The 22,519-nt window shown below is 38.8% G+C and overlaps 1 protein-coding gene across 2 annotated transcripts in view; it reads right to left on the bottom strand.

Annotated features, from left to right (window-relative positions):
- LOC145460275 (uncharacterized) overlaps nucleotides 1-15,588 on the bottom strand; it is a 27,449-nt gene extending 11,861 nt beyond the window's left edge. Inside the window, exons 1-9 of one of the 2 annotated variants that reach the window (XM_081445029.1) lie at nucleotides 15,181-15,588; nucleotides 7,598-10,778; nucleotides 6,042-6,156; nucleotides 4,824-4,872; nucleotides 4,405-4,572; nucleotides 3,486-3,622; nucleotides 2,679-2,826; nucleotides 1,620-1,777; nucleotides 811-1,152 (exon numbers count right to left, since the gene is read on the bottom strand). In XM_081445029.1, coding sequence (XP_081301155.1) covers nucleotides 811-1,152; nucleotides 1,620-1,777; nucleotides 2,679-2,826; nucleotides 3,486-3,622; nucleotides 4,405-4,572; nucleotides 4,824-4,872; nucleotides 6,042-6,156; nucleotides 7,598-10,533 — 4,053 coding nt within the window. In that variant the 5' untranslated portion in view covers nucleotides 10,534-10,778; nucleotides 15,181-15,588. The remainder of the gene's footprint in view (nucleotides 1-810; nucleotides 1,153-1,619; nucleotides 1,778-2,678; nucleotides 2,827-3,485; nucleotides 3,623-4,404; nucleotides 4,573-4,823; nucleotides 4,873-6,041; nucleotides 6,157-7,597; nucleotides 10,779-15,180) is intronic. The other variant, XM_081445030.1, reaches the window with a different exon arrangement.
- Nucleotides 15,589-22,519: the final 6,931 nt, after the last annotated feature.

The raw sequence follows: 22,519 nt of genomic DNA on the forward strand, positions 1-22,519 counted from the left end.
TAAATATAACTAAAAAGGAGATTTATCGAGGGTATATCTGCCAGAAAAGAGTATTTGCAATATGCATGAGACAAATTGTTAGTTCTTCATGCTGCACAGGCCATAGTTGTCAAGTCATTTGAAAAAGAAAGACTGTATAAAATTATAATTACATATGCATCAGATATTATTAACTTAACTGATACAATACATATCTAATAATTCGTGAGAAAATCAGTGAAAATCGCTTGAAATTATTTCACAAATAATTATGCCCCATTACTGTACATCAGTTATTAACATAGATAGTTTAAGCGATTAGTAAGAAGATTATAATTCTCCAAACGACAACTTTTTGTCCATTTGTACTCCCGGGTAGAGAGAAAAACCGTGCTTGCCAACGACTATATCAAAGTCTTAAGCACTAACCCTTGAAATTTAACTTCCAAGAAAATTTCTCATTCCCGTTAAATCAAATTACCAAAAACTGGAGCTGAACTTTGTATGAAGAGCAATTGTGAAGTGGGAGGCCCCACGGTGAAGTGAGAGGTAGATAATTAAAAAAGGTCAACTCAAGACTATGAGTGGTCCCTCTTTCGCTTAGTCTGTCGTACGTGGCACGAAAGAAAACCGCAAGAAAAAAAAGACCTTGCGAACCTGAGAACGAGAAGGGCGCGAAAGCGAAAACTTCTCGTCCCTAGGATTTCGCGCGGCCATTTTTTCTCGCGGTTTTCTTTCGCGTCACGCTCGACGAACTAAGCAAAAGAGGGACTAATCGTAGGCTTGGTCAACTTTTCAAGAATGAAAATAAGGCCCTATCTGTCTTCTTACCTCGGAGAGATCGGTGAAACTCCCACTGATAGGTTGTTTAACAAAATCCTGGGTGTAATCCACGTTATGGTCCGGCCAATCAATGAACTTTTCTCTGAAGAGCACCGTCTCTGCGCGCGCAGTCATGCGGCCAAACAGAGCCCACGAAGGCCTGTTGACTTCTGTCGTCTTGGGCAGACCGTCCGTTCTAGTTTTGGGGTCTATTGGGCTGATGGTACTCTTATACTTGAATGGTCCTTTAAAGAGATCTTGTGCAAGGGCTAAACCCTTTGTTCGAGCCAGGCTATGACAGTTTCTACCAAGCCAAAGGTATACCTCGGTTCCAAAGTCAACAACATAAGCCTTCAAATAAAGAAAATCAGAAAATAAATTAGTTAGATATATGATTACCTAAAACAGCCCCCCCGCGCCCCTGTTTCCCAGGGCCGGATTGTTTAAAGCTCAATTAAGCTAACCCAGGATTAGCGAGAATTTTGATCTGAATTTTGTAACTTTTCGGGGAGGTTTTCTGTTTATATTAATTTTCCTTCAGTTTTGTCTTGAGTCTGAATAAACTCAAACTACACAAAAATATGCAGAGAAAAACATCCTTATACGGTAAAAGTTAATACCTTCAGTTAACTTTTAACTGAAGGTATCATTATTTTTTTTTCAGTTAACTTTGCAGTTAGCGCTAACCGGTTCTCGAACAACCAGGCCCGTAATGATAACTGCAACAAGCCTATGAAGTATACAGCCTGACAGATAACCATTTGCGAAAACAGCATCCCCCCCCCCCCCCTCTCCAAAGAAGGATAAATAAAACAAACCTGTGAATTATCCATCAAATTCGCACTAAGAATACGGCCTGACATATCATCACGTATTACCAGTTCCGGGGGGTCAGATGTACAGTTGACTCTGTACAGTACGTTGGTCTTTATCAAGCCTTTTTCGTGCTCTTCATCTGAAGGAAAATCGTTGGCATCTGAAATAAATAGCAGGTTGTTAGTTGCCATGGATATAAAGTATTTTGAAAGTAAGTTATTTTGCGATTAAACTATATTTATGTAGCCACCAGTTGAGGATTTTGGTCATAGGCAACTCAGGGTCTATTCAAGATGGATCCGGCGAGGCTTGCTCTAACCAGACGAAATCAGGTAAGTGGGGTTGGCAATCTCTGGTCACCCAGGTTGTGAGTCACTGGAGACTCGGGCTATGTTCACACTTGGTGCCCAAGAACCTTGCCCAAGTAGTATTCTTGCTGGGCACTAATGTGAACAAGCCATTTTACCATGTACTTAAACCAGAATTCAGGTACAGTGCCTGTGCCAGGGTATAAACAAGGTCTTGACCTTGAGCCCGGATGCTAGATGGTAGTTAGGTACTTGGAGTACCAGTGTATGAACGCAAAACAATTTTGTCCCAGTGCCCAGGCAACAGTGTTCGGGCAACAAGTGTTAAGGCAACCTAACACGAACCAATAAAACCGAGGGAGGGCCTTACTAGAGACAGCCACTTGTTTTCAGGTTGGGGGTTACCCTAACCCAGGTGGATCAGTTAAGCAGTTAAGTGAGAGAGGCAGGAAGGAGGAAGGGGAGAGTGTAAAAACTGTTTATGATGACAAATCAAGCAGCTACGTAAGACCTAACAAGCAGTCCCTCATTTCCCTTAGCATCTAGCCAGCGCTCTTGATGTGAACTTTCGCTCTTGATGTGAACTTTCGCTCTTGATGTGAACTTTCGCTCTTGATGTAAACTTTCCTTCTTTATGTAGCCCATATATAGGAGTCTCTCCCCCCCTCCCCACCGCCCCCCAACTACAGGATAAAATAGAGTAGATAAAACATGACCCACAGACAAACAGGAAACTACAATGAAGTGCATTACCTGCCACATCAGCTTTGCCTCCCAGAGTCTTCCAAAAGAGTCTAGTTTGAGAATCATTTGTTTCAAGGTCTTGTTCAATGATGTGAACTTTTGTGGCACCACAGCCTAAGTCCTTCTGTTTAACAATTATAGTGGACACTTCCATTCCCTACCGGTCCAAGAAGATTTTAATCATTTATTGATCTGTAACCTTAAGTAGCGATGTCTTCCCCATTTCTTCCCTCCCCTCCACTGACAATGACAGCGCTAAGGAGAAGTCTTCCCTTGGCAGATAAGGCCATGGGGACATACCGTATACTTAAAATCAGTGAAGGTTCTATATTTTCTAGGTAGCCCTTAGTTCATTCTTGTCATCTTGTTTTGTAAATAACCAACTGGTCTGCCCAACCTGCCAACTGGGAATCTTAACTTTGACTTAATGTGACTTTCATTGGAAGTGTCTGTTTAGTCACAAATTACAGAAATCTGCAAACTGCAATCTTTATCACAAGCCAGTGGTAGATTTAGGGGAGGGGTGCAGGAGCCTTAGCCCCTCCTCCCTCCCTCCCTCCCTCCCTTGAAGTGGAATAATTTCACAACTTGTTATTCTAAACCTTTTGGTGAAAATGACATCTCATGCAGAGAACCTATAGATTATTAATTCCTGGAGATATAACCCTCACCCATATTAGTTTGCTAGGGTGTGAACTTATGCTCTCATTGCAACTGATATGCCACCCCTCTCTTCATGTTTCTGTTGCCACACCCTCAGACCAATATTCCCCAGTATGGCCCTTGCACCTGGTTAATAAGAAGTTAGTACCTCACCTTAGCTTTTTTCATGATACTGGCATCCTTTCCATTCCACAAATGGAGCTCTTTTGGAGTCACCAACACAAACACGTCACCTGAATTCAGTGAATTGACTGAAGGTTCCACTAGTCTTGTTTGGATGTGCCTTGAACCTAAAAAAGGTACAATTGAGAAGAGAGACAATCTGCTTATTAATACTCTCCTATAAACAGACCGAGTCTCCCTGCCTCCTGTACAGGTAACCAAATCTCCCAGCTATTGAAGGAAACTGCTTAAAAGTCCATTTTTCACACATATTTTGGCTGATTTTTGGTATTTTGGGGGGAAATTCTGAGATTTTTGATGTATTTTTGTGGTTGAATTGGGGGAGCTCTACCTCTAACAACATTTTCGTAGGGTTGAGGATTTTCAGGTAAAAATGGCAACCTCCCAGTTTTAATTCTTCTTATTTGCTTATCTGGCATCTCTGTATGTCAATTATAAAATTAAGATGAGCAGATTCACCAAATTAAGTCTGAGTCAGAGTAAATGAGGCCGGAAGAAAATGTATGGTCAAGATATCTGCAATGTAACAGTTAGTATTTTCTTTTTCTTTTCCAAACCAAACCTTAATAAAACCCCTTGTAATGTCTGAGAGGTTCACCTGAATTACTTCATAGCATAAGCATGCAATGCATGCAAAGATTTCAGCTACAGAAGAACCTTGTTTATCTGGTCACCAAACCGACCACAAAAACATGGCTGTATTAATGTTGTGGCTGTATTAACAGGGTTCTTTAAATAAGAAAAAGACTGACTGATCTTTCGTTCGGCCAAGAATAAAGGGGCTGTAATAACAAGGTGGCCAGATTAATGGGGTGGCCGTAAAGTGGGGTTTCGTGTGCATGTCACTGATAGTACTTATTTTATATTTTTGAAGCTGACAAATGCAAACCTTTGATTTGTAACAACATGACAGGTAGAAATCCTCCAAAGTCTTTGATCTCGGTGCTAACTCCAGAGGAGTCTTTAGCTGTTTTCCTCAAGGCAGTGCTTGCAGCAGCCAGATCCTCTGTGCTTGACAGGCCAGCCATAGCTTCATCAGTAAAAGCTTTCTCTTTTTCTGAAAAGTAGAAATTTTATTCACCAAATATTAAAATTGAAAAATGTTCACTAGGCACTAACAGCTTTTCTTTCAAATGTTCCAAACAGGAGGGTAACAAGTAATACAACATACATGTAGTCATACAAGTACAACTGAACAATAAATCCACCAATTTGTTCCAGAGGCAAGTCTGCAGGCACATGTGAGTATTTATGGATCAGAATTTCGGAGTTGAACAACTTATCGTTTAATTAATTAATCAAGCTTACTTTTCTTTCCAGCAAGTGAGGGTTTCTCATCCGCTCGGATCCTAAGAATCTGAAAAAACAAATTTAACAATAAAACCAAATGCCACTATAAATAATAGTAATTATACAAACCCGCAACGTCACACAATAACCATTCGTGCTCTTCTAACTTCTTTAGGTTAAGGCAGTTCACAACTAACAGTCTGTAATTTGTTCAGGTTGAAAAAGAGTCTCAACATTCTGTGACCTTGATTACATTTTAATGAATACAATACAATTGGGGTACCATTCAGAAGCTAGCTTAGAACACACAGGAGTAGCTAGAGGTCCTTTGCTGCTGCCCTACACCCAGCAGGAGAACGAGCAGTACGTAATTATTAAAGGAGCTCAGTCACTGTATTTTGCATTATTTTGGCCACTTACAAAATAACCTTTTAATTGTTTACTAACTAAGATAGAAAAGCACTCAGGAGATACTACTACACCATAAAGTAACAAGGATGGTTTAGGATGGAGAAGATTAATTAATACGGATTACAAAATGACGAACTTAAAAACTTTAGGCTAAACTTTTCAAGATGTGCGAGCCATGACATAGCCCCTTTAAGTACTCTTGGTGGACCTGCACAAATTCACAATATATGATTCAATGATTCCTCATTGTTTACCAACAAGACAGACAACTTGTAATCTGAGTAAATGCAAAGGCAGATTTGGGGGGAGGGGAATAGATTGGGTGGCTAGCCACCCCCCTTTGGGAGAAGCAAAAAAGTAACAAAACTGAAATAAATTGTGACAATATATTATGGCAGAAATGAAGACAAAACCCAGTAAAGGTACCTACTGTAAAATGTAATTTCTACTTTGTGGTATTGCTAGTATTTCTAATGTAGCAGCTTTCAACTAAATTTCAATTTTCAAATTGAAACATTTTGTGCACATGCCCAGGGACGGTGGAGTCGGGGGGGCTAGATGGGCTTTAGCCCCCCCCCCCCCACCCCAAATTTCGAGCAAAACAATACATAAAATAACAATTTTACAAATATTTCCAGACCCCCTTCAACTTAGCACCTCTGGCACTCGCTTGTAAGCCCCCCAATTCAAAATATGCTCTGCCATTCCTGATGCCCTATTGATTCTGCAACCCCAAGGTACCAATCCTACCCCCTTGAAAAATCCTAGATTTTCCCTTTGACATAATGTAGTTACACCTGCCAATGCTACTGCATATTAACTTACATCTGTTTCAGTTCTAAGGTCCTCTCTATTCTGTCTCTGGCGTAAAGGGTTGCTACTGGCTGCATGGCGTCTGGCTGGCTTGATTTTTCTTCTCTGGTCTGAAAAGGCCTTTAAGCTGAAAACAGCAGTTTTAAATCCAGTGAGCAGAGTGTATACCTCCAAAATACTCAAAGTGTGTATAGTTCAAATATTATGCAGTACAGTACGATACGATACGATTCGATATGATATGATACTTTATTTAACGCTGGGTTTACTCTTAGCTAATCAGCTACACGTAGTTTACAGGTAATCCAGGGCCCTAGTATATTTGAAAAATTAAAATTAAAAATGTACAATAATTGATCATACAAACTGTTCAATAAATTCCGATATCAGTCAAACTTAAGCGATCAAATTTTGCTGTTCACATCATTAGTGCTTACTTTAGTTCTAAAGTTCTTTTTAAACTGAAAGTTTTCTAACTAACATCAGTCAGGGGTTTCATTAAATAGATGTTTTCAGCAGGAAGGCAACTGGTTTTCACAGCTGGGGAAAACCTTTTGAATTGCACTTCTTTAAAAGAAGAACTTTCCTCTCAAAGGTCAAACCAGGCAGGCAAAATCGTCCTCACAGCCCGTCAATTGCCCTGTTGCCAGCCTTTATTAAAACCCCTGAGGGAGTTTAAGGAAATCACTACGGCTGGTGCTACTACGGCTGCCGTGACTGAAAAGGTCTGGGGAGAGTACGTCTCAGCGGTCTGCCAAATTTTAAGTTTAGCAAGTAAAGAGCAATATAAAGATGACAGAAAGCTAAGGAGTTCAAAATCTCTTTTATTTAGTTTCTCACAGCCAAATGGCTTCGCTCAAAGGATGATGGCCACGTTATTTGCCTTCCTAGGACGAGCAGATTATTTCTGAGCAAAAGCGAATGCCATACACTTTGTACCATAACAATTTGATGGATGAAATATATAATTTCAGAGACAAATATCTCAAAGAATATTGAGTGAAGAACACAAATATATCAATGCTCAAGGAAGCAAAATAGCATCATATGGTTATCAAGATATAAAATATCTTCACTAAACCTTCAAAGCTAACTTAACCGAAGAAAAACAACCTCGTGCTCAGCACGAATATTTCACTTGACTCACTTCGCCATTCCAACACCTTTGCCAAAACTTATCGTAAAATTCAGGATACGGATTTACAAGCTTATGACAGGCAGCCTTGACACAATCTTTGACTTAAATTGACTTTAAAGGATATGGTGTCCAATGGAATTCTTAAAATGCCGAGATGTCTGTTGAAAAGGGCCAGAGAAGTGAAATAAACCTGACGTAGTAGCCACTACGGCAAAACATCCTGACTCACGTAGTCAGATTTCACGCTATGGCTGGATGCAACCGATGTACATGCGCAGTGTCTCATGTTGGGGGAAATTTACTTCCGGCAGCCGTATCAGCACCAGCCGTAGCGATTTGCTTAAAGTCCCTATTTATTATCAATGCAGAGATTTAAGAAGTGTCAAATTATTTAATTATTCAATCTACATTAAGAGAGATGTCTACATACTTGGAAGAGATGAAAGGATCCTCTGCATTTTCCTCCTCACCAAAGGTGAATGACTTTGGTCTCTCTTCATCTCCTTTGATAAGTTTTTTTGTTCTGATGTCTTCCGATGTGTATGACAGAGGTCTGTCAGTGGATAAGCGAGACTTGATATTCCCATCAACTTTCTCAACACCTTTATCTGGTTCATCTCGTTCCTCATCATCTTCCTCCAGCTCTTCTTTTTCTTTGTCATTTTCACTTTCCGAACTCAAGAAGTCTTGATCATCGTCGTCACTTTGATCATCAATTTCATCTTTGACTTGTTTTTCAGCATTCATTTCAGATTCACTTTCAGTGTCACTTTCCTTGGCCGATGTTTCCACAGTTTCCATTGACTCTTGTTTCTTGATGACTTTATCATCTCCACTTAATGCACTGTCAGCAGCTTCATCAGTGAAGGAATCTCTCTGAGGTGCACTCTCTAACGAAGCCGACTCATCTTGAACCACTTTGTCTTTGAAAGGAATTGGTTGAGCTGGCCCTTCATTTAATTCACTGCCAAGTGTTGGTAAAATATCGAGCTCCTTACTCAAACGCTTGTCAAGCTCGTCATCTGTTCCACAACCTTCAGGCTTTCCGCAAGGGCCAAACTGCTGGGTTTCACTTTCATCAGAGACAGTCCCACTCTCAGTTGATTTTGTCTCTTCTGACTCTTTCCTTCCTTTCTTTGCCTTTCCTGTTGGCTGTTTGGGAGAATCACTACCCTCTGAACCAAACGTCTTGGCAATATCAGATGCCAGACTTTTGATTTCTTCAGCAGTCTGAGGACTCTCACTTACAAACTCATCAGTCATCTGTCGTCGACTGGCCATGAGGGCTTTCATATCATCACTAGTGCTTAACTTCTTCTTAAGCTTGGGTTTGCTTAAAACTCTTGGCTCTGATTCCTTCTCTTTGCCTTGAAACCTGTTCTTGATGTTGTCCAGTTTTCCAAATTGTTCCCCTTCTTCAAATTCGAGCTGTTTGGAAGCTTGTTCTTTCTTTTGCTCTAAATATCTGCTTTTGATGTCTTTCACTTTTGGAATCATCTGAATTTCTTCGTCCAGAGGTGAAGATTTGGGTACTGGCTCTTCTTCCTTCTCATGCAATCTTTTTCTCAAATCGGCCAGTTTAGGGACATATTCAAGGTTATCGTCAGCAATGGTTGGTTTCAAAGGTGCATCTTGACTTCTCGCAGTCATCAAATTTCTCTTGATGTCAGAAACTCCTTGACTGAATGTGTAATCCTCACCAGAACTGACTGGCATGGGGCGTGTTGCTTCAGGACTTGAGGGTGACTCATCTGAAGACATCTTTTGTTCAGGTTGAGCTGGTGTACTAGTAACTGGCGACTTTGGAGGCTCTCCATCACTCAAGGATGACATGGATGATCGCACAGATGCTGTCCCCATACCGTCAGCCTCACTTCCACTCGTGAAGCGCTTGCGTGACTGCATGTATTTCCACTCCTGTTCTCTCTCATAGTCTTCTTGTGTTGTCAGGTCAATTGGCTTAGGTAAATCAAATCGAAGAGGATCATCAACCATATCTGTTGAGAATGTCCATTTCAACATGGTTGTACGTGCCCTTTCTAACTCAAGGTTTTTCTTATACTCCTTTAAGGGTCCTTGGATAGGAACTTTGTTCAATACGGCGACAGAGTCCCGATCAGCATCACTTAAAGAGGACCAGGAACGCTTGCTAGCATCAACCGAGTCTTCATCATCGGTCCTCCGTCGCCGTCGTCTCATGGCCACTTCAAATTCATCATCAAGGTCAGATTTTGAACGCATGAGACTGTAGGGATTTGGCTTCTTGAATTTTCTTGGGGTTGTAGAACGGTGTTCGAAGACTTGCTTCTCTTGTTCATCTTGAGGAAAGCGTGCTGATACCGTTGATTTCCACCTCCGCTGCCGCACCATTTGTAACCATTGTGGCTCCTTGGGTACTTCTCCTTCATCAATGACAGGTCTAAAATGGGTGATCCACGTGTCATCTCTCTTCACGGGTACATAAGGTTTATTGACACCCAGTGGCTTAGATGGTTCTTTCTGCGTCCACTGTTCCTTCAGTGACTTAACAGATTCAACATGACCTTCGTCAACACCCCTTTCTTCTTCTGGAGGCTCTGGTTCCTCAAATGTCTTCACCACACCTTTCTGAGGTTCTCCATTTCTTTCATCATCATCTTCATTCTCAGAAGGTGGAGGCGGCCACTGCTTTGAAAGGTGGCGTGGAGTAGGTTGTTCCTTTGAGTGTGGTATCTCCCTGCCTTTTCCTGATGCTGAGGTCAGGTAATCTTCTTTTATTCTTCTTACAGGTGAAGTGGACATAACCTCAGGCTGTTGGTCCATAGGATCGCGAGGAGACAATTCTATTTCATCATCGTCATCATTATCAATGTTGTATCCCTCTACAGCTGCAGCATACCGCTCTTTCCTTCTGTCGACCTCGGCACCCTGTGATCCTCGGCGAAGAGCAGATGCATAAGAGCCATAACCTGATTTCTTTCTCTCAATACCTTGCTGTGCATTGTGCTGTTCATTCTCTTTGTCAGTATCAATACCCTCACTATCTGCAGACAAAATTTCGGGGTCACTCGGTCTCCGTTCACGGATTTCCCTTTTGCTAAAGTCTGTTATAACTGCAGCTGACTTAGGAACCTCTTTAGATTGTTCAGCCATTTCTTTCTGTCTTTTCTTCTCACGCCTCTCTTGCCTTTTTTCTTCTCGAGTTAAAGCCCTTGAAAGCTCAGCTTCACTGTCAGTTGTTGATGATCGAGAGCGGCCTCCACCTGATTCATCAACTCCATTCATTGGTTTATTTTCATCATCAGTATCAAGGCTAAGTCTTCGCTGTTCCCGTCTCTTCCTTCTTGCTTCAATTCTAGAGATTCTTTCATCTGTTCCCTCAGACATGACTGAAGCGGCAATACTATTTTCAGTGAAACCTCACTTCAGTTTGGAAGCAAAATCCCAGTTGCCACAATGGATACTTGCTATTCAAGAGAAAAATCACTCATGCATGTATTGCCTAGTGTGACAAATATTTCTTGCTCTCCTCTGGACCTTGTTGTAAATTCCAGCTCGGCTGTTTCAAAAATTCTTCCGCAGCTTTTCACCGCTCATAATTCCTTGTTCTACGATAAATTCACTTGAGAAGCCTGTGTGGAGAAAGAAAGCAACCTCAGTGAACAGATTTCAGGAACAGATCACAGACCCAGATACCATCTGAGACTATAACAGTTCTAGAGAATTGTCACAAAAAATTACAATGTGCTGTGAATGAATTTCATAAGCCTAACTCCATTAATGGTCCAAAAAATCTGACAGGGTAATATTGCTAGCGATATTAAGCTAACATGTAACCTCAGAAGATGCTTGCCTACTTTGCAATCTCTAGTATAATAAACATACCAAGACATCTCACTGGAACTAACCGGACTCATTCAATACTGTTGTTATGACCTTTAACTTATAAAATGGTGTGATTATACAGCTGAAAGAATGAAAATAATTTGCTTAACAATTACTCGGTTTGCAGCTCATTTCAGTGTCTGACATCCCTGCAAGTTTAACAATAATTTTAATTTAACTTGTCATATTTAGAATTTCTTGGCTCTAGGAAGATATATGCATTTCAAGACCAGAAACCTTGTTGACATGTAATTTAAGGAGCCTTAAAGAGTGAAAATGGAAAGATTGCATGACTGAGCTTACATGAGTGTTATCTTTGATCAAAGGCTCTAGAGGGTGTTATTATTCAAAGCAGTAAAATGAGCAAGGCAAGAGTAAGCTGTGAGAATGATTAATTTTCCCACAGACATACATGTAATTTCCTAACAAAAAAAGTTGAAAACATGCAGAATTCAAGCTATATTGTGACAATCGATGGCTGGCAGGTAATCAATAAATGTGAAAACGCCAAAGTTACAAGCTGTACATTACAGAGTTTTTATTACTCTTTACAATCTGGTCAGGTGGATAAATTAAATTAAATTAGCTTTTATCTGTATATGCCTGCATGAATGCATGGAAATGAATAGCACTCTTGTCAATTCCTAAAACACCAACAGATGTAGAACTTTACAACTGTACAAACCCCATGGAAGAAAAACATTTTCTATCAAATTCTACCCAGTAAACAATTAAACAAAGCATACATGCATGCATGCAAAAGGAATTGCGTGATTCATTATACACACCCAAAGAAGAGAAGACAATAACAGAAGCCTCACAGAATGACATGAAAATTTGCATATCCTTCATATGGAGTGCCTTGTACCTTTAGTTAGTTTATTCAAATTTTAATTAATTCTCCTCCTTTGAAGATTCATACACTGCAAATGAATTGCTTACAAAAAAGTCTGATGTTTAATTTTTAAAAAGAAAACATTTAAGTTGTAGATTTTCCAAACAGTTTTGACCAGAGACAAACAGATCTACATGTATGATAACCAAACATGCATGCTTATCACATATTTCAAGAGGACAACAAAGGAGGATTGGCAAAACAAGGAAGAAAAATATAATAATTATAAAGAAACAAGATTACGACAGTGCATGGTTATGTAGCAATTATACTCAAATTATCCTTTTGTACAGTTCTAAGCTATTATTAATTTAGACATTTTGTCATTTTATAGTGTAGTGTTGTTTCCAGTTAATAAAAAGTGGCTTCATTGTTTCAGAACAGCTTGAAAAACTCTTTTTTAAACAAATTAAAAATACAAATTAAAAAAATTAATATAAAGTATTATTTTACTACTTTTCAACATCTACCGTAACTTAATTTGAATGCCAGTGATCTACAGCCTTACACAGATGAAAAGAATTTTGAGTAGTAATATTAGCACTAAAAAAAAGATTGTGTCAGGTCAACTCAAATTGGCAAGTTTACCAAACATTTGAATCAAATAGTTAATATTACAATCATACTGCTAATCAATTATAAAAATAAAAATCCACCAATAAAACATTCAACATCTTATTCTATAACCTTATATTTTATAGAGAGTTGGGTAACTGCTAATTCTCACATTGCCTTGATATCCGTAACTTGATATCTGTATCTGTTAACTTTATTTCTATATCCAGGCTATTGGGAATACATGTAAATTTAAGGAAAACACTTGGGCTTTGATGACAACGAATGTGTTATTAGCCAGTTAACACACAGTTTTACTTCCATGACGAGACGTAAATTACCGCTAAGTAAAACACTGGTTAATTTTTTTTGTAATAACTGAAGATACTGTATGTTTACTAATTTTTTTTTTCTTCCATTCTTTTTGTCTTACAAACTGCATGTATAAGTTAACATCCCAAAACCTTTTTTTATTAAAAAAAAAAACAGAATGATTTACATTACACTTCTGGATGTGTTCTTAATAGAACCTAACCAGGTACACTGCAAGAGATTGATTGAAACAGATCTAGACAAGACAAATAAATTGACCAAAGTCTACAAATTTAAAATAAGAATTGTACTAATCTATATAGTCATTACAAGAGGAATTTAGTAAACAATCAATTCAAACTTGGTTTCAAAAGCATGGGAACTTAAGTTTTATTGCTGTTTATCAGTCTCTAATTATCTTATTTAATCCACAATGTCAACAAAAGGAGGTGATATACTCAAAGTAGATGAAGAACAAGAGATTTGCATAATAATTATTTCACACAGAGTTTGGTTGTTAATCTCGGGAAAACATCACGGATTGCAAAACTGTGGACAAAATAATTTTTAGATGGTTTGACTTGTTTATACAACTCATGGTGCATCGGTGGATAAGTCAGATATCACTCCTGTGAAAAGTAACAGCATTAAATAAAAGTATAGTCCAAGTGCTTTTCAAAGAGTTATTGCATGGCACTAAGTCCTTGACAACAACAAATACATGTATCTGAGTCCGAACTCGGCTAATATGTAAACATGTGCCTACAGTACAACAAATTCGCTTTAAAAGTGACAGTTCCTGTTCTTGCAATTTACAGATTTTGTTAACTTTTAAAATGTCTCATTTGTGTAGTTTACTGGAACTCGAAACATTCGAGTCACAGTTGAGTTCACATTTACACGATGCTAAAATATTCGCGATCGTGAACAAATAAACACTGACATCTACATAAGCTGTACCTGCGTAGGTAATATGGAAAAGGAAAATATGCATAACTTATAACGAAAAGTGTTTTTCTAGAGTTTCGCACCAAAACAATTGTTCAATAATTCGAAATGATATTACGTATTTGGTCTGGTGCTCAGACGTTTCAAATAAGATATTTTTTGCAGAGGGGTTTCAAAGATCAATATCCGATTTTAGCTATCGATGATGTGCGATGGATCCAAGACATGATCATAACGACGACTAAATGGGAAATGACTCTAGTCTAATTAAATTTACACCTATGTAGTGAAATTGACGAATCATACCCATGTAATGGCTTCCGAACTGGAAAAGCACAACGACTTTGTCGATCTAACAGCAATATTTTTTTTAAAAAATATATTCCTGATATTGGCGGTGACTCTCTCACTGATTAAACAGCAGGCACTCAACAAACGTTTAGCATACCTTCTGGACACACGTACGACAGATCTTTGAACTCACAAAAACCAAGAAAATTAATCTGCACGTACCGTATCTGCTTACCAGTTCAGAAATTGGAGAAGTCGTCACTTAATGCTCTCTAGAAGAGTTGTTTAAGAACAAAAACTGTGCTGTCTTTATAAACTTGCTTGTAAATATAACAACGTTTTTCTTGTAAACAGAGATGGTGAGGACAGACGCTTGTTTTATATCGACAATAGAAGGAAAAACGCATTTCCTCTTCAAATTTCCGAACTGACAAACAAAGGTATTTCTTTTTGTTGAAATTTTGACCCCACCTATACGACACCTCATTGGTAATTTTTGTGAAATAAAACGTTCTCGTGTTTTCATCGATTCGCGATCATGGCATGACAGACGGTAGATCAAAATAGGCGGGAATGTAATAGAAATTCCTTAGGAGGAAGAGAAACAGAAACAAAACTTGACAAATTGTAATTTTGACGAAATAGTCTCAAGAATTAATTTGTGGATGAGAAACATTCCATATACATGTTAGTTTATTTATATAAGCTTAAAATTGATGCCCACATGTCAATTTCGAACGATGTTGTTTAACCGCCGTTGTCGAAATTTCTCTCACGCACGAATATATTTGATGCTTTTGAAAGGCTAAATTAATCACATTTCCATTGCAATACAAAATACGAAGGCTGTGACCATTTAGTTCACTACAGGAACAAATGATTCACGTCAAAAACCAAAGCAGACTTCACAACAGAATTGAATTAAAATCATCAAACGGAGTCACCGATCGCGAGCGGTGCCAAAACATTTTTTTGTACCGATTTTTTTTCTTGGCAAGAACACTCAAAGACTACAGTCTGTGAATATAGAATACAACCACCAGAAAAACTCTTTAAACTTTTACGAAGGGCAAAAATCAACCGCTTAAAGTCGCCATACATGCAGAATTTTTTCGAATCATAATATCGAGTTCTGAAGGAGTACTTACCTGGCAGCTCAGAATCTGGTTTTCATCGACGCAAATTCCAAACCAATGATCGCTTACTTTAAGGATCACCTTAACACTCTTCTTTCAAATATTAGCTGTGGATGAAACTTAAATCGAAAAGCGCATAAGAGACCAGACACAGATCGAAGCTTGATCGCGGCCGTGAAAGAAGTCAATCAATTGGCGCAGTTACAAGTCCTGTCGTTGCGTTACCCTCTTATCCGTGTGGCAGATCTGCTAAGAAGTGCACAGGTCGTTACCTCTGCAAAATGTGATGTGTTAATCTCCTTGAATGATCAGATTTAACTAATGCCGTGGAAATAAAGAGCAAAGAACAACTTCATCAGTGTTTACAAGAAATGCACAGGGGCTTGCACGTCTACCTCCACGCGAACATCCGCTGATAAGGGAGCGTCGTCGCAGAAGAGGCGAGAAAATGTGGGAATTTTCCAGGTCCCCGCTAACCGGAACAGGGAATGCCTTTTACGCTGAACGGTTAACGGTTAATATTTTGTTTTGTTTTGTTTTGTTTTTACGCTAACGGTCAAAATAGTTTCCTTCCAGTTAACAGATATCTTAGAAATTAATTAGCATTGTTTTTAAAAACAGCTTTAAAAATTAATCATCGTTATTAAAAAAGTTAAAAATTTATTTTGATTACTGATTTACTGTGAAACATATCTAAGATCTTAGGACCATTTCGGGACGGAAAAAGGCATCATTATAAGAATTGCTGCCAAAAATTAAGTCTTCTGGCTTTTCGAATTTCCCTGTGTTACCAAGCTTTAGGTCACCAAGCCACAAGACAAGACACAAAAAAGTCTTGCGCAAGAGTTCTTGAAACTTTTACTTTAATTTCGTGGCTAAAATTGTTTTACCAAGGGCCCATCCTGGTTTTACGGTTAACATTTTTTGCGGCTGACGAACAAAATTTTCCAATTTTACGCCATTTTTTGGCCCGTTTTACGGCGAACGGTCTACCCCACTACACCCTCGTTAAAGTACTATAGAGCATTTTCAGGTGATATCATCAAATTCTAAAAAACAAATTTACATGTAAAAGCCACCAAACTTTTTATTTTCTTTACTCCTTTAAACATTTTCAGCTTTGTAAAAATTAGTTAATTATATCTGTTTGCAACTTTTTAGCTCTATAGCCTTCTTTGTTTGGAAACCAGCGTAATTTACATTTTATGCATGAGTTTTGGCGGTGCGGAGCATAAAGCTACGATCACATTTGTCGAAAAATATATACGAAGCCCGTGATTTTCAGCAGTTTGAGAAGTTAAAGTATTAAGAAAAGTGTTAATGTAAATGTTTTTTTGTTCAGTACCGATAGCCATACGCCGATTAGTTTTCCTTTTGCATCCAATGAAATATTACTGCTGTGATGTTTTGGTTTCAGTGTTGCCATCGAGGACAAGAAACTGCAAGACATAAAGGAAGAGAACCAGTTGACCTGCACCTCTTTAAAACCTCTATATTTTTTGTTTGTTTGTTTTTTTGTTCTTGGCATGTTAAACTGCATCTCTTTTGTTTCTAGGGCTGGGAGCACTGTTTGTGTTGTTTCACCTATTGCTTCCTTTTGCCAATTATAAAGAACCTTGCAAATCTTGTTAACGGTGCAGGTCGCTCCAAGAAAATATGAAAAGAGAAAAGGCAGCCGCCAGTTACCTTCATCACGGTCCGGCCTGTCTCCCAGCATGAGTTAAAATTCAGGTGAAAATCTTCCCTAAATTTAGTATTAACAGATAACGATGGTTTTTGAGGCCCTATTGGGGATCTCGAGTTACGGGGTATATAAGATATAAGATATTTGGGGGAAAATTAATGAAATATTGAATATTTGGATCGGATAAAACGGGATCTGGACGGTGGGAAAATGGTTACCTTGTGCAACTGGAATACGGGATATTTAGGTAAAAAATAAACGGATGTGGGGTACTCAGAGCCCCCCCCCCCCCCCCCACCCCATGGGACCTCCTTTTTGCACTCTCCACTTTCCCTAGGAATAATGGCTCTTCAAGAGAGCGATAAAAAAAGATGGTGGACAGGTGGGGGGGGGGGGGGGTGGGAGGGAGGAGTTCCTCAACGAAGCATGCATCACGGTGTGTATTCTTTAGTTAAGCAAACTGAAATGTGTAAGAAATCTATTTGGACCCCCAGCTATATTCTTCAGTGTTAAAAACTGAAAAAAATCTGTGACAGACAGGCTAGTTTGTGTTTTATTTTTGTTATTATTATTGTTGAATGATAGCACATTTAACAGTAACTTCTTGCAAATGCTTCATGATATCACAAATCCTGACGTTTAAAGTAGCTTTGAACATTATTTCACTATTTGGTCGAGTTGATTCTGGGGTCAATTAGTTATGATCTCTTCTGAAACTCATTAATAATTCATCAAGTTAAAATAAAGAAAATCACACCCGTGAAAGAGGTTTGGATACCCGGTCTTAACTAGCATAGATTTTGACGATTTTACTTCTCCGTTTACTCCTTAGTTTTTGTTTCGATTGAGAAGATATATCAAACATTCGAGACAATGTTTCATCAGCTATCCAAACACCTCGAATATTTTCGTCAAAAATACACCGCTGCGCGTCGCGTATTTTCAACCTTTTTTTTTTGTTATTCTATTATGCATTTTTTACACACACTGGTTACAATACTTATACAGCTATGTTACTTACAAGACTAACCAAAACTATAACAAAATTCTCGAACATGATTAGCTATCAGCAGCCCGATTTGAGCATTAATTGGACAGTGTACGCGTCATGCTTGTAATTGGACAGTACGCGTCATTTTGCGCGCGCTGTTGCGGTGCACTTTGTTTAGTAAACTGGTGTGTTTTTCAGCTTTCATAACGACGTTTAATCGTTCAGCGCTCAATCGATGGTTTGTTCGTTTCTCGAATTTTGTCATAGTTTTGATTAATTGGTAACAGGACATCGTGTCGTCCAATTCAGTCTGCAATTATACTCGTGATCAACAAATCGGACTCCCGCTTCGCGGTCGTGCGATTTTGTTAATCACTCGTATGATTACAGATCGAATTGGACTCCACTCAGTCCTATTACCATTATTAATAGATATACTTACACTATTTATAATACTTCGTATTCAATGTGATTGATTCCGTCACTTACAATACAAAGGCTTACACTTTTTCTATTACTTACAATGCAGTACATACATTACTTACAATACATTACGATCACTTACGCTACTAAAAAATACAAATGCTTACGCTACTTATAGTACAATACGATAACTCAAGTTGCTTAACAATACTTATTAACATTACTTACACTGCGATTACTAACGTCATTTGGAATAAAATTCAGTTACTAATGCTACTTAAAACTTTTACACCTTGACAAAAAGCATATTTTCATTATTGCATTATACAGGCCAAGCTACATTGAGGGGGGAAATTGCAAAATCAAGTCAGTGAGCAATGCTCGATTTTCCATTGCATTTGGAGTTTGGTTTGAAGTTCAGAAATACTGGGGTTCTTAGAAAAAATCTTACAGGAATAGACATAGTGTTTCATGAGAAGCAAGAGAAGACCCAGTGTGCGCTTTTGGATGGAGGTCAACGAAGTTATTTCATCAGTCAAGTTGAAAAAATCTGTTCAGCAGAAGGACTCACATTTAAGTTGTGTATATCATCAGTCGTTAAACCACTTTATGGTACTTGAAAATACTGAAATAGAGACATCACAATCTGGAAATGTATGCATTATAGAATCTCTCCTAGAACAGAAATTGCAATTGTCATCGGTTGCAATATTCAATTCCTTAAGTTCCTTTTTGGTAATGATTATCCTGTGTAATATTTTAAATAAAAATTGCCTAAGCTTGTTATCTTTCGTAATCTGATATATCTTGGTAAAATTGCTTCTCCAGTCAAGAAAACTGTTTGGAAATTTTCCTTCCATTTTTTTATTCCAGTAGGCTCTGACACAGAACACTCATAAGTAATTTGTAAAAGTGTTTACAGCGCATTTTAGACAAGGGTAGAGTACTATCTTCGGATAAGAAGAGCAGATCAGGAGTTGAAAAAAGGCATTCAGTGGAGATTGGGGTTTGCTGTGCAGTTCGCTTCAGCGAACTTGGTATAGCAGCAATAATTTGAAAGTATTGCAGGTAATTGACTTTCAAACCAAATTTTTCATTGAATTCTTCAAGAGATAAGAATTTTCCGTCTTTACTTAAGAGTTCTTGCGCAAAATAAATTCCACTCTCGAACCAAGTTTTCCAAAACAGTGTTTTTTGATTAATTGTTATGTCCTTGTTGTTCCATAATATAAATTTCCCTCTTGGTTCTCCTCCGTATGCACTGCTCCATTCTTGAAAATATCCTAATAGTTCATGATAAAACAAAGGAAAATTCGCTTCGAATAGATGGAGATCGTAGTTCACTTTAATAAAAGGGTTAGACCGCCATATTTGTAGAAAAAATAGTTAGGGATAGCCTTCCAGTTGGTGTTTGCGCCATCGAGAAATCTGCCAATCCAACTCAACCGTAACGATTTGACCATTGTTCGGAATTTTATAAAATTTAAGCCTCCGTCAGATGTTGGTTGATAAATGATCTGTCTCTATATTATATCCTTTTTGTTCCTCCACAAAAAAGCGAAAAGTTCAGCTTGAGTTAATGGATCACAGGCTCAGGGACAGTTAACATTGATGCTGCATAAAGCAATTGAGAGACACCCACTGTCTTCGCCAGCATTGAACGACCCTACAGTGAGAGATCGCGTGTTTGCCAAATGTTCAGTTTCATCTTCATTTTACGAATTTTACTGAAGAAATTTTCCTCATTGTTTTTGTCTCCATCATACGATAAAAACGCTTCTTGGTGTTTGGATATCCCGATGAAACTCTGTCTCTCGGCTCGTGTTTGACATTTTACATAAAACGAGCTGTGCGTTCAATGATTAAAGAAATTAGCATCGGGGTATAATTCCAGATTTGTGTTACGCTAGTTAAGGTAGAAATGCCTTGGTTAGCGCGCGCAGGGCTACTAGTTAGGGCGTTGCGCCTCGATCCGGGTTTGAGTTTTCGGAATCAGGGTCATTGTGTCGTGTTCTTGAGCTTAATACACTTAACTCTCACATCGCCCCTCTCCATCCAGCGAGTAGGGCAACTCCCCAGGGGGGGGGGGGGGAGGACTCCTATTTAGAAAGAATGGGGGTTCTCGTCGTACCTTTTAGGAGTTAAAAAATCGATTTTGGAACCTCTTAGGGTGTTTGGCTCCAAAAGTTCCACAGCGGGAACTTTTGTAGTTCCTTTTCGAGTATTGAGCCGAAAATCTTTATGACAGAAGATCAAGTGTTCTTTTAGAATTAGTACCTCTAAGGGGTGAAAAAATATCAAGCCACGACCGCAAAGCGGGATCTCGGTACCGCTTGGGAGTTCTTTTCAAAATTTCTGACGAACGCCCCCGTCCCTTTTAAATGGGAGTCACCCTCCGGGAGGGCCACCTGCCAAACTCTTGAGCATTACTTAATTCTCTCAGCACTGAAATTCAAAAATATAATGTCTAAAGCATTGCTGTGTTCACGTCTAAACTCAGTTAAGTCGTCTTTTTTGGCATAAGTTTATTTTACTTCTCTTAGTGCGCTTGTTTGTGCCTCTTTATCGCCTTTTTTATTGCCTTCCTTTGCTTTCGAGCATTTGTGTGTATAGCTTTGCTTAACTAACACTATGACCCTTATCTACCTACCTATTGCTACGATCGGTAGCAGCTTAATACTAGTATCATATTTTTGTTAGGGATCATTTTATTTGTATGTAATAATTTTTTAAGAATTAAAACGATATTCTGGGCTTAGTGGTGGCAAAAACGAACACGGTGACCCCTTATTTTTATTGCATTTTTTCTAATTACATAACATGATTACCATACGGATGAAGTTTGAGAAAATGTTTAATGTTCCTTCTTTTTAAGTGGAATCACCTTAAATTGATTTTAAATGAAATACAGAGTAACGGAGAGCAGTCCCAGATTTAATATTTTTTGTGTGCCTTTATTTCACAAACAATAGCTCGTACAGCGAATATTCTCTGGGACAGTATCTGCACTAACCTTAAAGATCTCAATGCCTTCAACTTCTCTAAACAACTAAAATTTTATTTACTGCATGTCTAAACAACATTCTGAAAACTTGTATTGATTTTCTCCGTTCTATTACACTATGTGCATATGGTCATCTGTTCTCTTAACAGATCTGTATTCTTTTAAATATCTATACAAACATAACAGTAACTGCAGACTGACTAAAAAACGTTCGGGTTACTTCAATCTCCAGACTCAAACTGTACATTTTTTCTGCCCTTCTATACATATATAAAATGTAAATGTACGAGTGAATAAAGTTGCTGCTGTTGTTGTTTTTCACTATCCAAAGTTTGATATTGTGAATCACTGTCCAGGTTTAACTATCGCAGAACTTCTGTGTAAGTAGAGTATTTTTTCTCGATAAAGCTGGCAGGTTCCATCCCTTTGGTCTTATTACTGAGCTCGCACAGAAGCGTTACGAAGTTGTAGTTGAAACTGACGCATTTTCCATCGCCCAAGCAGGCGTTCAAGCATGATGGGTACTCATTGAGCTCGATAGAGTTGTGCGCATGCCCAGCAAGGGCGTAATGCATCTCGGATGACTTCTGTTCGCAGGTTTGGTTAGCTGTGATCACCATGAAAGTCAAGAATAAAAGAAGGGTTGACAATCGAAGCGGTGTTCCGTGTTCGGCCTGTAAAAGGACACAACAAAACGAAGATTGACTTAAGGCGGGCGGGATACACGATGGAAGTATACACGATGTCTGCATGGCACCGCGTGTCATCTTCTAAAACGCACACTCGTAGAAGCATTACGCGCGCGACTAAGTAGGTAATTTTACGTCCAATTCTATCTCGTTCCCTGAGACCGCAGTTTTTTTGGCCAGTACCAATTAAAGTCGAGAACTTCAGGAGATATTGGAAAGCCAAGCAACATTAGTCACAGCAGTTACTCTTTTTTACGCATGCTAAGAAACCGCAATTGAACTTGAACGCATGTGCACAAGCAAACCGGAACCAGAATTTCTAGTTCCGATCTTTGATTTCGTTTAGAGCGCGGCCAACCTCGTTCCCAGGATCCTCTCTCTTACTCCCTCGAGGTAAAGAGAGGACCCTGGCAACGAGGTTGAAGCATCGTCCGCTCGGTCACCGCTGACCGAAAACACGTGGGCTCTGAGGACGAGATATCATCCAATGGCGCAGAAACAAAATCAATTTATACTCCACAGGTAAATTTTCAAGTTGTGTCCGCTACAAGCAACATTTC

Source organism: Orbicella franksi, chromosome 11 (genome assembly GCF_964199315.1).
Source record: "Orbicella franksi chromosome 11, jaOrbFran1.1, whole genome shotgun sequence".
NCBI classification, from domain to species: Eukaryota; Metazoa; Cnidaria; class Anthozoa; order Scleractinia; family Merulinidae; genus Orbicella; species Orbicella franksi.